The 16183-nt window shown below is 41.4% G+C and overlaps 1 protein-coding gene across 1 annotated transcript in view; it reads left to right on the top strand.

The window, feature by feature from the left end:
• The first annotated feature begins 10540 nt into the window (after positions 1-10540).
• The window catches only part of STX18 (syntaxin 18), a 61420-nt gene continuing 55777 nt past the window's right edge, over positions 10541-16183 (top strand). Inside the window, exon 1 of the mRNA XM_039551716.1 lies at positions 10541-10754. Within this exon, the coding sequence (XP_039407650.1) occupies positions 10590-10754 (165 nt within the window). The 5' untranslated portion in view covers positions 10541-10589. The remainder of the gene's footprint in view (positions 10755-16183) is intronic.

The following is a 16183-nucleotide window of genomic DNA, read 5'->3' as shown; positions in this document are numbered from 1 at the left end:
CTACCCTTTGAAATTAAAAGCAAGATTATTGCTGCCTTTTCAAAAACTACAGAATGAGGCCTCTTTCAGATAAAACCAATCATATTTTCATATTTTTACTAGCTTTACATCTGCCTGGCTTCCTTTCTTCAAGTCAGTGAGAAAAATGCAGTCTTTTGGATCTGAAAGTACAGAAAAAATAGCCTTTCATTTTATACAGTTTGTGTATGAATATAACAGATGTGCTTGTGGGGAGGTTTTAGAGTTTTCTGGTTTGAAGTTTTGTTTCGAGACAGCATTCTCCAGTAAGTGATGTCTGGTAATACTTGCTGCATGCTGACATGAAAACCTATGCGTTCATGCTCTCTGCTGTAACTAATATCAGCAATTAGCCCAACCTAACACTATTTGAAACTGAATTCACAAGAAGGAGTTAATTTCTAGAGAATATGAGAAAGAAAATACTTCACTGAATTAGTAAGTGGGCTTTAGAGGCACGTGTCCACCAGTGCTCATAAGTTGCCCGTGATCACACAGGTTATCTAAGGTTCCTGAATTCACAAGGCTGGAAAAACATCTGACTGACTGCCAGCACCCTGCTCTCACTCTGTGGCAGTCAAACAAACTCAGCTCTGCTGAGCTCCCTCAGTGGCAGCTGTGAAAAACACAAGGGTTTTCCATGCATTGAAGCTGTGGGGTTGTTCCCTATAGACCGACAGCCCCTTCATCTCTGTGCACAAAGCACCCCAGAGAACCAGACTTCTCTAACAATGCTGCCAGAACTTTTGGGAAGCGGTTTTGAGCTATGGGGGAACCTCATGTTCCTTCTTACCTGGTGAATCAGCTGGGAAAGACCACCCTGCCCATAGTAAAGTAATAGCCTTCTCTAAGGCAGATTCTAATCCACACTTATATTTCTGCTACCGAAAATATTCCTTTAAAATTCTCTTAACTTACACATTTATAATTCATATGATTCAAGTTAATTGTTAAGCAATAAAGTTGCTGAACATGGTTTTTAAAGCCATTGTATAAGTCCACATACACCGTAGTTTCATAGTAATTTAGCTCTACACAAATGTATTCACAAGCATGGAAGCCTAAAAATACCCTGTCGAGCACAAAATATTGCTATCATTACATATCTTATCACTTGTAATCATATTCAAAATCTCAATTTGAGCTCTAAAGCATGTTGGACAAAGGGAAAACTTACCTGTAGTCAGACCTATAGAACTGAAGCTGATAATTTGTGATTAGTTAATGGAAATGTGTTGACATATGAATTACAATTGCAAGTTTAAGCATGTATGTTGCAAGCAACTGTGATTTGGAAAGGAAAGGGGACAATGAATTGAATAAATGGGTTTGGTGATGCATGGTTGTTGATATCTGCTCAAGTAATCTCAATTCAAAGTTTGGATTATAGGCAGAGACGTTAAAATTCACATGGCATGATACACTGCAAGGAATTTTCTAACTTTTTTTTTGTAAACAAAACAAATGGGACTTTTAATGTATCTTTGAAAACCACTCAGTTGATCCTAACCTTAGAATATGAATGTAGTGTTATTTTGTTTTCTCCTATTTGTATTATAACATCTCGTAGTCATACAGAAGAGGATTTTGATGCTCAGCTAAGTACAAGTAACAACCAAATAATCCACGTCTGAAAGATTTCCCTAGACATAAAGCCCTAAGCAAAAGAATTATAGTTAAGATTTTCAGATTTTTTTTTTTTTTTGGTGGGTATGTGAGCTAAATTTGAGAACCTTAAAGGTATCTGGTTATCAGAGGATTTTAATCTTCACATGTTCTAAAAAGATCTTAAATTAGATACCCAGAAACAAGGGCAGCCATAATCACTAGCCACATTTAAAATCCACAGGTATGGTTTCTCTCTCAGTTGATGTCACTCTTGCATGGGATCGTTGCTGGAAAAGGGAGTCCTAACCTCTCAGTCGCCTCTGGCTATGCACTCTCATTGCATTCAATATGCTGGCACTCGTGCTCGAGAGCAAGCCAATCTGATGGAAACATAAGCCTACAGAAAATGCAAGGCGATCTGCTTGACTGGGCAGCCACACAAGTGGTAATGACAGCACATGGGCACAGGCTGCCAGGGCTGGCCACAGGCAGGACGGGTCTGTCAGCACCAGCCCGAACCTGCATTACCTTGAGAGACGAGGTAACTGCATCCCGAGGCTGCATGCATCTGCTTCTTGTACTGTGTAAGCAATCTGCTGGGGCTTTGCCAATAAGCAGGCAAAGAAATAGAAACAGCACAATAAATATTAACCTTTAACAAAACAGAGACTTTAACTTCTTGTTAGTGTGACAGGAAAAGTGGAAAAAGAAACTAAGTATGCTCTTGCTTTAATCTTTTGGTTTGCATATTGAGATTTCCAGTGACTATGAATTTAAACTAGTATCTCCAAGATCTTTTTCCAACAAGTAGCTCTAAATGTTTCACAAATACCGACAGAATTCCATAAATCTTTCCATGAGGCAGCAAAACATAGCAGCAGCCAGAGGAAGGCAAGTACATCTTGAGGAAAATGCAGCAGGGGTAGTAAAATCTAGCACCACTATAAATAATGGAAACCACAGGAAGAAATGAAGGTAGTTAAATAGCTACTGGAGATGAAATTTAGCCAAGACATGATGGTCTACAATCCTTTTCCCAGTCTCAATCCTGTTAAAAAGCGCCATGGAACTAGTAATGACAAAAAGGAAAGGGCGACTCCTTTTAGCTCATCTGAGATGTATCTCTGGAGTAAGAAATTTGCTTTTAAAATGGTTAGCTTTGTATTTATTCCCTCTGAGCCAGTGTAAACTTTACCCATTATTTTAATTGGACCAGATCCTTAGTGTGTTACCGAATAAATTACCAAACCCACTTCCTATTTTCTTGGAAATGTCTCCATACCCCATATTCATTCCGTTCAGCTCTTCCCTGAGCTGCAGCTCTGTCCAATCTTACAAACTACTAGGACAGGAAAGAACTGTAACTCTGGAACTCTGCAACACATTTTGGACTTTTTTAAAACAAATCCTGCTGTATGACAGCAGGATTTTGAGCAGATAAACTCTATAGCAAAAGTCACACACAGAAAATCAAATGCAGCTTTTACAAAGTATTTTCTTATTTAAAAAAAAAATCAAACCGGTATATGATCACTGTTATGCTAAAATGCAGCCTGATTCGGCACTGGGCTGTATTGCCTTCCCTCCCATTGACTTCAAAATGAATAAGCTCAGCCTGGGTATTTGAGAATTCATTGCTGTGAAGACATATTCTGGCAGGTCAACACAAGCATTATTCATAGGCCTCAATTCAGTCTGTCATCTGAAATGAAAGAGAGCCTTTCTTTAAAAAGCTAAAATCCATCTTTAATTTGTTATCCTAGTAACTGTATCAAAACTGTTATAAAACAAATATTAAAAATGAGAGCAATCTGATGAGCAGTTGCAACAGAGTAAAATAGATTTGGAAGTACTGCAGAGCCACGAAATCCTTGCTCCAGCTATTGCAGACAACCAGTTCATATAACCGTTTTCATAAACATATCAAGATGTCTCTTAAAAGCAGCTAGTTTTATTTCTTCATTTATTGCTATTGTACAGTTATTTGTATTTCTTCCAGTTTGAGTTATAGATTCATAGATTATATGCCAGAGTGAACCACTGTGATCATCATTTGACCTCCATAATCTGCAGGATTGCCTTGAATTCATTTAAGCAGCCAGTGATTTTGCAGCCATGAGTTTATTAGGGAAAGGGCACAAGACCCATGGTATCAGTGTTGACTGATGGGATTAATCAGCTCATGTTAACACACTGATTATCATATAGTAAAGGGAAATGTTTCAAAAGAATACTCCAGTCTGAAACATAAAGTAAAATCATTTGGACTTCCAGAGAGGTCATGGTTGAAATATCACAAAACTCTTTTTACTCAAAGCAGATGTTTATTAAGATTAATTTAGTGTGAAAAATGAACCGGAATGCATATAAAAGACAATGCCTCCTCAATTATGTAATAGGACACCTCCTCATTATATTGTGTTCACTGAAGATGATGGTATTTTCCTAGGGGATGTATAACTACAGTTTGCCAAAGTCCCTCTCCCTCATTTTAGATTAAATATCAGACTGCAGAGCATGAAGCCAAGTGAACAGAAACAAGAGAACTCAAATAAACATAATTTAAATGAAAAAGAAAAGGCCTGTTAAGCATGTTTTCTAAGTAAATGTGTTCAAAATAGAAAGTTACAATGATGCCAGGATACAAATACAGAGAAAAATCACCAGAATTTAATATAAGCAAAAAACCTTCTTTCCTACATTGTACACCTATCGAAATGAAATGCAATCTGTAAGTGTAAATATTCACAGAACTTTTCACAGAACTGAAACAACTTCTCTATCTTGCCACCTTTTCTCTTTTTTTCCTGTCTCTTTCTGTGAGCTCCCTCCAGTGTTCTCAAGGAAGTATTGAATCATTTCATTTTGGTACATCCCATTTTTATCACAGGAAGCACCAGGATAAGAAAGATTATATTAATCTAATCTCCAAGGATGCCCAGTCTGAGATAAAGGTCTGAACTAAACCTGATTGCGAAAACAGGTGCTGCAAGAAGATGCCCCTCACCCACCACAGATGTCCCTTAGAATGAATGGCACATGTGCCAAAAGGGCTGCTGGCTGCAGAGGTGACTAGAAAATGAGCTGAGACTATGTACCAATTTTGAGATTATTTAGAGTTAAGGAGTATCAAATATTTCCCTATTTCCCCCCAGGGATTAACAAGAAGGATTTCTACTCTAAACTGGAGGTTCATCAGTTGGAAAAGACAAAATGACCAGGAAAGCCAGGTCACTGACTCTCAGTCATCAACATGAAAAAAACAAGTTGGCTCTAAGACCCTCTCAGGTAAGGTACATTCCATATTGCAATAATAATGCCTTTGTACAAGTCTAAGCTGAAAAGGGATATGGTTACACTTTGGCAGAAACCATCCAGGGCACTGAATCCAGTATGCTGTGGACATGCCAGTCTGCTTGGAGCCAACTCAGGGATCTCTATACAGAGCTGCTATGCAGGCTACAAACCTGCCAAAAGTGCTCTAACACCTATTTACATCTAGCTCAACTCCTGCGTCTACCAAGATAAACAAAAATAGAGTCAAACACTGTATTTCTATGTCTCTTCCACTGGCTTTGTGGAATTACTAAACAAATGAGAATAAAATTATTCTCTGTAAGGCTACCCTGCCTGGTTTATTTCTGCTGGTTTGTGTTTTAGTATTTGTTCACTGACAGAATAAAACAATCTGAGCTGGGGCTCTTGCAGTATATTTCTATGCTTTCTTCCACAAGCTATTTGCTCCCATCCCTTCCCTTGTACCCACAGTAGTGCTTTGGGCAACTGAGCCATGGAAAGCGTTGGGGAGCTTAGTTGTAACAAAACTAGGCAAATATTGGGAGAACATACAGAAGCTTAAAGTCAGAAGTAATAGAAATAAAGATAACTTAATTTTGAGTACTGCAATGTCAATTAATTTTGTGTCTTTACTGGTACTTTAGTTACTGTAAAAGTGACTGTGACAAGCCACTCTCCTGCTAATCTGCATGATATCCAGCAGATAGTGAGCCATTGCCTGACCTCAGAAATGTCCGAATGTAGCTATGGAGTTACTCCAGTCCTTTGTGGGTTTGGCAAAGACTTTGTAGGATTTCTAGTGACGTGTGCTGGGCCTGACTAAAATCCCAGCAGTGGAAATTTCTTTGATTTGGCTTATTGTTATTTCTGACCCTGTAAATGTGGGAAGCACTCAGGCATTCAGAAAGACATTGTTTCCCTGACATATCAGTTGGTCACTGCTGTTTACATCAATTGAAACAGAATTAAAATTCCACTTTGATTTTTCCTCTTTTACTTTCAAAGCACTTATAATAACATCAATTCAATGCCCGCCCAACCATTATGTTGGATGGTTTGTTATGTACACAGCAGGATTTGTGTTTCTTATGTGAAAACTGAAAAAAAAAATAGTCCGGATTTCACAACTCCCTTTCTTCTATCATTGTCTGTAAGTAACTCCAGAGAAGCTCTTTCCATTTTCTCCCCTCTTCTCCTTTACAGTAATTCTTTAATAGGTTCTTTCTACATTTTAATTTTTCTACCCTTTTTGCATTTTTATTCTATTCGTCCTCTTGTAAAGGTCACCCTACCATCACGTTTGCATGTTGTTAACATGGAATCAATGCAAGGTCACTTCTCAATACAGTTCCTTCTTAATACAAGACATTAGTATGCTCTGTGCTGTGTTCCTGACTGAAGTTCATATTAATATTTCATAACAGATTTTTTAATCAACTTTTATTAAAGGCTTAGAATTATAGCGAGTAGTTAGTTCATTTTCACTCTGAAACCCATGAATCTGCAGAATAATTTTCCAGTTATAATTTTCTCCAAAAATATCTATTTTTAGACATCATATATACAGACATGTTTTAAGGCAAAAATATATTTTACACAAAGAGCTTCTGTTTTTTAACTATTATTGATATAAATGTTGTTGTGATGGTCTACTTCCAAGAGGAATAACAGAATCTTGATGTTACTGCCAATAGAACTGGTTTCTAGCAGTCAGTATTTGTGGCCACAGACAATACAAGTTGCAGCTCATATCCATTCTTTCCACAAAACTTTGTTTCAATGAAGTGACCATACTTCCTTTGCACAGGTTGTACTGTCTTCCAGCCCTACTTTTAAACACCAAAGAAGATTGCCTTACACATCCACAAAGTTTTATTTACTTTGAGTGTAAGCCAATAAGCATGCACAGTATTGGCTTAAAAGTTCAAACTGTCATCAGAGTTTCTCCCTTTTTGATTTGTCTTGGTTACAAATGTGCACTGTGAGCAAATTGCCTTCCTCTTGATATTCTGTTCAGTTTGCAACACTGCCATCACATAAAGAAAGTTGCTGGGTTTATGGCAGAAAAAATATAAAATGTATAAAATGGACCACATGTAGTTTTCTATTGCCTGTGCCACATTAGGACCTTTGTAACATTGGGAGGAAGTTCAGGAGCTTTATTCCTTTTGTTTATCTCTCACACCAAAGGAAATTACAATTTGAGGAGTTACCTCTCTCTGAGACAACCCCACCAGTCTCTCTTTAATGGGAACATTGATAATCACAGGGCAACATGAACTCCTTTTCACTGGCAGGTTTTCCCAGGACATTTTACTGGAAATGCCTGTTAAGCAGGTAGGTACACCGAGACTTGATGATCAGCTTGACATCCTCACATTGCACACAAAACTGTTGTAGTTTGCAATGCCCTGATTTCTTCTCTTCAGACGTGCTTCTGCTGGGGCACAACAGAGTGCACAGTGCATGTGGTCTTACCAACTTACCTGCATAGCTTGTGGTGGGACTGTAGTCCTTTGTGTGTGATTTTGGAATTTTACTCCAACCTTAAAATCTTAAATTTCAAGGTTAGTGTTTTTAGCAATTACAGGAAGCTCCAGCATGTACTATTGAAACCTATCTGCTCCAAAGTAAATTCTAAGCTTTTAAAAGAAGGTGGCTGTGGAAGTGCAAATGGCTACTGAGGAGATGCAGTTACTGTGTACAGGAAGCTCGGATCAAGTTCAAATGAAAGCTCTGGGCACCAGTTCTTAGCAACTGATTTTAAAGCAGTTGTAATCTTCAAAGCTATCTATTTATCTCTACAGCAGAGGCCCTGGGTATTATATACCTAATGAGTTAGACCATTTGAGCCACCTTCTTTCATATTAAAAAGGTACTTTAACTTTTTCTTTTGCCAGATTAACTGTTCAGTCTATTTCTGACAGATGAGATCAGCTATATGGAATTTTAATACTCTGTTTCTTCTAAAATGTGTCTCTGTTTATTTTCTTGGGCCGGAATGGACGTTTTAATACTGTTGAGGTTCAAAATTAGTTGTGTAATATTACTATAATTGTTTTGGGGTGTTTTTCAGTACTATTGGTCACATGCATAAACCAAAAGTAAGTAAGTAAAAGTAGAAATAAAGACATGATCTTGTTCCCAAAGAATTTCCAGCTAAGGTCCTGATCTAGTAAAAGAGTTACGTGCTTAACTGTGTGTGCCTTGTGAGGTTCCATTGACCTCGCTGGGACTATTCAAAGTAGTTTAATATATGTATAAATCTTTGCAAAATTAAGAGGTAAACTATAGTATGTCTGTTAAAATTTACTCTGCTTTAATGAACTGTGGATTCCTTTTTTTTGGTCAAAGTAAGTATAGAGTATTCCAGTTACTTTAAAGAACCTGAATCTCATTAGAGAATAATCTATTACTTGACATAGGCACCAACACATCGTTTTTTTCTAAAAGCACAAAGGGAAGGGGAAGTTCAAAATTTCAAAATAGCTTTAGTATTTCTACAGTTTAAATGTAAAAAAACCAGCACTCTAATAGAAAAAACTCTGTAGATTCTTTCCCAATGGCCACTTAAATGAGAATATTTTAACAGAGTGTTAAAATATGTTAAAAAATGTTAGCTTTATTAAATATTGGAACAAACCATATAGTTGAATGTGCACAAAACCACAGGTTAATGCTATCACCTGCACTTTTAGGAGCATACTACCACAGGCCAAGATGTGGACTTCTGATTTCTACTAGCAAAAAGATGCCTGTGCAAGTACCTGTGAAAGAACGTGTATGTGGAATGAGTTATTAGTTAAGGATGGCAGAACCACAGCACACAAAGATTACCTGAACAGGTAGCATTCATGAACATGTCTCAAAAGTGTCTTCAAGGAGTTTAAGACTGAGGATGTCAGTGTGATCAAGTCATTCCTGGAAGTTTATTAAATGTGACTGCTCTGGTTTTGGTAATGCAAGGAAAAGAAAATCCATCAATATCAGGAAACATACCTGAAAGGATCTGATTTACTATGTGTGTGTTTCACATAGCTTTATTAAACATGTCCTTTGCTGAAGTATTATTATACTGAATTTCTTAATCTTGAAAGAGCAAAGCATTTGGCTCAGGGTTCAATCAAGTACTGCTGGCATTCCTGAAGTGACAACTTCAATCTCCTTCATTGTCCACTTATTTAATACCTTAAACATATTCTCACGGTAAATCCAGCACCGAGGACAGAGACTTAAAACAGCTTATTCCTTTAATTAGAAATACGTATCTGTATCACAATAAAAACATCATTTAAAATAGAACAATAATAACAAAGTATGAATGAATGCTAATTACAATATAACTGTGAGGGATCCACTAATATAGAGCTATGGCTGAATTGATGGGAATTGAACTGAAAGCAGAGTAGTAATCAACATGAGAAGAAAGCCTGATACCCTGGAGTAGATAGGAAAAATATTTCTGGTTGATTAAGTTTCAGGACGCTTCGGTGAGGTAGGATTTTGAAATTGTGTTCTTTGGAGATTGTGTCAGGGAATGTGCTTCTAGTCAGTGAAAGGACAGATAAAAACTACATCGTGTCTGCTGGATCCCAGTGCATTGGATGGCACATATGTATGCATAAGCATATTTATATAAACACCACCACTAGTTATTTGGTCGAAAGCTTTCCCCTCTCTGCCACACAATCTCACATAGCTAGGCTATTGCATGAAACATGATAATAAAGTTGCCTTGATAACAAAGGTTATTTCACAAAGCTTATTTTGGAACCAGATTACAAACCTTGTGATACATCTTGCAGGTACTGATGTGACACTGTCCCAGTGCAGGATTGCAGCAGATCGGGGGACCTAGGAGGTCAGCTTTCTCTTCTGGAGAAAAAACCATCACTGCATGCTCCAGGTGTAACAAGGTTGCTCCACCTACACAGGTCAGGCATATGTGATCATGGTACATACACAGAATCACAGAAACACAGAATATTCTGTGTTGGAAGGGACCCACGAGGATCATCGGGTCCAATTCCTGGTCCTGCACAGGACACTCACAAGAGTCACACCACGTGCTGAGAGCAGTGTCCAAACCTTCTTGAACTCTGTCAGGCTTGGTGCTGTGACCACTTCCCTGGGGAGCCTGTTCCAGTGCCCAACCACCCTGTGGGTGAAGAACCTTTTTGTAATATTCAACCTAAACCTCCCCTGACACAACTCCAGGCCATGCCCTGGGGTCCTGTCCCTGTCACCACGGAGAAGAGATCAGCGCCTGATCACACGTGTGGACATTTCCTAGGGGAGCCTCACACCAGCGCCTACCCCAGATCGCAGTGCAGACCTGGTTCATATCTATTAATAAACTCTAATTAACCTGCCTTGCAACAGCACCCGGCAGGACGCCCTACCGGGGGGTCGTTACACCACGTATGTTCCATTTTCCGTACAGCGTTTCCGTAGCGCTGGCTACACGTGCAGGCTCTGCCGGGACACGGCTCCCACCCCATCCCAGCGGTTCCCTCCGCAGGGCGCCGTTATCCCTGGCGCGGGCACGCTCCGCTCCGCGCCGCCCCGCGGCCTCCCCGCCCCCTCCCGCCCCGCCGCGCAGGCGGAACGCGCCGCGCGGGGCCGCGTTGCGCGGGGAAGGGCGCGCGGCGGCACCGGCGGCCGCCATGGCGGTGGACATCACCCTGCTCTTCAAGGCCAGCGTGAAGACCGTGAAGACCCGCAACAAGGCGCTGGGGGTGGCGGCGGCGGGGGACAGCCCCAGGGACGAGCTGCTCAAGCGGGGCGCCGCCCGCTCCAAGAGCGACTTCACCAGCCGGGCGCGGGAGGTGGTGAGTGCGGCCCCGGCGGGGAGGGCGGGGGGCAGCCGGGGCCGCCGGCAGCGGCTCCGCCCGGGCGGGCAGCCCGCCCCTCACCGCCGCCTCGGAGCGTCCAGCGCTCCCCGGGGAGAGCGAGCGGGCCCCGGAGTCGCCCGCAGAGAGCCCCGGGGCAGCGCTTTCCCACACGGGTGTGGGCTGGGAGCGCGGCGTGAGAGCCGGGGCCCGGCGCTGCCGTGGCGGCTGGGGCCGGCTCCGAGCCCGCCTGTCGCCCGCGTTCCCGGCGGCGCGGGTTCTCCCGGGAGGCTCTGCGGGCCGCGGCCCCTCCTGCCAGGGCTGCGGTTGTGTCTGTGCGGATCCGCCGCCCCTGCGGCCCGTGCCTGCCTGCGCACGGGTGTTTCCTCCTGCCGGCTGCCACGTAACAGAACGCTGCCGTAGCACATGCGTTCGTCAGCGTTCGTAACGCTGCTCCCTGTATGCTGCCTTTGGCTTGGTTGCTTCCCCTGTCACACGTTGTGGCAGTAAAGCGCCAGCCCTAGGCAGATTACATGTACAAAGGTAATCGGAACGTTTTAGGACTTGAAAAGACAAGCACTGAAAAGTTAAGGAATTACAGAGGTGAAAGCTGATGGGCATTAACAACAGTCCTCAGTCCATAGTCGTTCTTTAAAAACAATTTTTTTGCAGATTGTTTTCCTCCATCCTTAGTCAAAGGCAGGGTTTGAATAAGATATCTTTAATAAGGCACTGGACTGTATTTTGAAAAACTAAGAGGTACTCTGAGGAGACAGACTTAGAGAATGGATATGCAAGTTTGGGACTAAATGAGGAATGCACAAGTCGTTTGTAGCAGCAGAGAAAGCACAAGGAAATCTGAGGGTCTTAGGTTCCATTCTAGGTACTCTTATAGCCACAGATTTGTTTCTTCCCTCTGATCAAGCTTTTTGACCCATTGCCTCCGGTATTATCTCTGTCTGCACTTTGATTCCTCCTTCTCAGTTTCCATGTCTGTATTTCAAATAATTTACAGTCTGAGACTAGGTTCATGCCAACTTCTTCCTCCCTCCTAGTCTCTGCTCCCCCTTACCTTCCTACTGCCAGGGCTCTTTTGCTTCCTCCCAAGTTTGATTTTCTTTTTTAAAGTTCTGTGCATACTCAAGCCTACCCTCACTTCCATCTTCTCCTTGCCCCGCTGTAATCCTGTGCAGTGATGGTGTGCTATAGCCATGTACTTCTCTTCCTGCCCTAGTTCTTTGGCTTCTCCCTGTTCACACCTGATATTTTCTGAAGATCCTAGTTTTCTGTCTGAACTCTTCACCCTTTCTGAGTTTCCTCACTGTCCAGACAACAGAAAGAAGGACAAAGGTGTGGAGGAAAGTGTCTTGTTTAATTTGTAAGAATGTCAGGTGAAGTAAACAGCTAATGCCAGTGTGGATGAGCTGAACCATCTGAGGGGGACAGTGGTTTTAAATAATGGTACTTATATAAACAACTACTTTGTAGAAGAAGCAAAAGCTGAAATGTGTTGTTGAAGCTTGTGTGAACACATGGTAGCTGTTGACAGTGGATCAGTGAGAAGGAACGAGATGCACTGGCCTTGCTCCATAGCTCCTGTACCTTTGCAACAGTGAGCCAACAACCCACCAGACCACAGAATGTCATTTTAATGTGTGAATAAAACATTGAAACTGCAGCTAGAAGAATAAGCTTTATAGTAAAATAAAACGATGATTTTAACTGTTTGTTTCAGCCAAATGCAGTTCAGTCTGATTATGTATGTGTCAGACCCTCTTTCAAATACTTTATTGTAGGCTTTCGATTAAAAGTTTAACTGCTTCAGCCAAGACTATGCACCTTGGCAGGGAAATGTAATCTTTGACATATGCATTAATTCTTTAATGTATTGCTTTTCTAAAAGCTCTCCAAAAGCTAGTGAATTCTTGTTAATGTACAGGTTTTTTGTTTATTTTTTAATCTGAGGAAGGTATCAAATGGTTAACTGGTGTTTGCCATAAAACTTGTAATGAAAGACACTGGTCAGAATCTGTGTAGGATAACAGTGAAGACCCTGAATAAGCTACACTTAGCCACCACCTTCTTTATGCTTTATTTGGTTGCAGAATAGTTCAGTTGGAAGGGACCTACAGCCATCATCTCTTCCAGCTGCCTGACCCCTTCAGGGCTGAGGAGAGTTAAAAGCAAGTTATTAAGAGCATCGTCCAAATGCCTCTTGAACACTGACAGGCTTGGGGCATCAACCACCTCTCTGGGAAGCCTCTTCTGGTGTTTGACCATCTGCTCATTATAAAATGCTTCCTAATGTCCAGTGTAAGCCTCCCCTGGCACGGCTTTGAACCATTCCCAGTCATCCTGCCCCTGGATATCAGAGGGAAAACATTGACACTTCCTTCTTCATGTCCTCTCCTCAGGAAAGTTTAGAGCAGTGAGGTTGCCCCCTCAGCCCCCTTTTCTCCAATCTAAAGAAGCCCATAGTCCTTAGTACAAGTTCTCCATCTGACATGCAAATATGGAAATACTGAAATAATAGTCTACACAGAGAACTACTCCTTTCAACATTATATTCTGGGTGGGTTTGCATAGCATCTTGCAGGTAGGGCTGTGCTGGTGGTGCTGCTTGTGCTCCAAGCTCCAGAAGCAGCTGCTTCACAGTTGCTCACAGCTGCCACACAGCTGGAGTGTGGGACTGGGCAGGTGCTCCGCTGTAGGATCAGAGATATCTCTAGCCCATCCCACAGAGGTTTTGTATCACATAATTAATGTGTTTGAGCACTTTGCTGAACAGTATTAAGCGATGTAACTATCATACATTGTATGTTCTCTTTCTGCTTTCTGCCCCTGAAGGACTATGAGTTTTGCTGTAGGATCCAAGGACCGTGGAAACCTTTTTGGGGTTTGACTTCTTTGTATACAGTCTCTAAGTGATGTTTAAGAGGGAAGATTGAAGGTGCTTAGTGTTTGGAGAAGAAGCTGACAAACTTGTAACAAGCAATCCTACGCAGATTCTGTATTTATGGTAAAGGTTCATTGCACAGGGGAGATAAAGTTATAAATTCCTGTTTTACATTCTCAAACTTAACATGACTTTTTTAGGTGGATTGAACGAGGCACAGAGAATAGAATATAAGAGTTTTGACTTGAATCGATATTGTGTGGGATAGCTGGTTTAGAGATGTGCTTGGTGTTTTGTGTTAATCACAAGAAAATATTTCAACAATCTGTATTAATTTGTGGTTTTTTTGAAGCTGGCTGTTTTATGCTCAGGTATACTGTGTTGCTGCAGTCTCAGGGGAGTTGATGAAGGTTTTTGTGTTTGAGACTAAGTTGTTAACACAACTTAGTGTTATGAGGTCATCTATAACCATGGTAATGCTAGTTGCAGAGACTGGTGTTGTTGGTGATGTTATTAAACTGGGATAAAACTGTTCCATTCATATAAATTGAAGATGAATGTTATGGCTCTGAACTGTTGAAAGGATTTTCTTTGCCCTGGCATTGACCCATCACTGTTTATTTGGTTTGGGACTTTTTTTGGTCTGTCAGCTGCATTGTACAACCATTGGGTTGTCTGATATGTAATGTGACTTATGCTTTTTTATGGTGAATATTTTGGCATCTCTCCATCTCTTCACCAGTTGCATATTGACTAGGACCAGGTGAGAAATGATTGTTGAGGGATTTCCTACAGGAAAGTTACAGTAACAGTGACAGACTTTCCATTAATTGCAACTTATAAAAGATGTAGAATCCATTATGTGTATGTCAGTGCTTTTTAGTGAATGAAAACAAAACATTTTCTTCCCTCTTAGACTTTACAGTGACGTGGCTATTTAAAGTGCAGTATACAGGGATTTTAAAGTTTGCATTTCTTCATACGTTTACATAGGCTTATGTAGCTGTAGCAGTTTGATCCTGACTGGATGCCACATGCCCACCAAAACTGCTCTATTACTGTCCTCCTTGTCTGAGTAGGGGAGAGAAAATAGAGGGAAAGGCTGATGGGTCAAGATAAGGACAGGGAGAGATCTCTCAGCAATGGGGTCATGGGCAAAACCTACTTGAATTGGGGAAAATTAATTTATTGCCGATCAAATCAGAGTAGGATAATGAGAGATAAACCAAAATCTTAGGAACATTTTTCCCCCACTCGTCCCATCTTCCCAGGCTGAACTTCACTCCCAGTTCTCTACCTCCTCCCCACCAGCGGCACAGGGGAACAGGTAGTGGAGGCTGTGGTCCTCACGTGTTGTCTCCGCTGCTCCTTCCTCCGCAGGGGAGGACTCCTCACACTGTTCCCCTGATCCAGAGTGGGGTCCCTTCCATAGGAGACACTCCTCCATGAACTGCTCCAGTGTTAGTTTGTCGTGGGATCCTGCCAGCCAAACTGCTCCAGTGTGGGCTTCTGTCTCCACAGGTCCTGCCAGGAGACTGTGCAAACTTCCCTTGGAGTCCCAGCTGCCTGTGGGAGCACCTTCTGCCCCTCCTCCTGCACTGACCTTGGTGTCTGCAGGGCTGATCCTCTCACATATTCTCACTCCTCTCTCCTGCTGCAATTACTGCTGTGCAGTAACACTTTTTCACCCCCTTCTTAACTCTGTTATCCCAGAGGCACAACCACTGTTCCTGCTGAGCTCGCCCTTGGCCAGTGGCAGGTCTGTCCTGGAGCCAGCTGGCATTGGCTCTGTTGGACAAAAAAAAACCTTGCCACACAAATCCAATACATTTGTTCCTTGGTATGGTGTCAGGTTTGGGATTAAGCTAAATGACTGAAGAATTTTAAGGATTAGAGCAAAAGTATTCAAGTGAAAAAATGGACTTGTAATTAGTGCTCAGTGACAAACACAAGCAATTCAGAGCTCTAGTTTATGTGACGCTGGTTCAGAGCTTTACAGTGCCTTAAATCTGTTGTTTTGGATGTTTTAGAAGATTGTAAGTTTTGGCATTTGAGCTTCTGTTTTAGGACAGTATTAGGAAATCTGACTCTTTAAGCCTTCCCTTTTACTTTTTTATGGCAAGTGTGAGCAATTGGGAATATCGTCTGTCAAATATACTTCTTAGATATTTGAAAATATTGAAGGAACAAGAACTTTTTATGATTGCTGGCTGTTCAATATGTGTTGGAGAAATGGAATCAAGGCTGATATAGCCTATTAACAGAAATAAATATAAATTATTGGTCAAGCAGAATTTCATGGTGGATTTAATTGCAGTCATGAATAAAATGCTCTTTTGCTTTGGGAGATACTCTTCTTTAAGGTTTTGTGAAAAGCTAAAAAATGAAGACTTGGAGCATGAATTATTCAAAAACAATATCAGGCATATCTGAAGACATATCCTTAAGAAAGGAAAATTTGAAGGTTAAATGTTTCTGAGTCTTTAAATGCAAAATTTCAGAATGATCAAATGTCCATGTTTGAAGCTGTTGA

Source organism: Corvus cornix, chromosome 4 (genome assembly GCF_000738735.6).
Source record: "Corvus cornix cornix isolate S_Up_H32 chromosome 4, ASM73873v5, whole genome shotgun sequence".
In the NCBI taxonomy this organism is placed as follows: Eukaryota; Metazoa; Chordata; class Aves; order Passeriformes; family Corvidae; genus Corvus; species Corvus cornix.
This window is presented reverse-complemented; position numbering and strand designations above follow the sequence as displayed.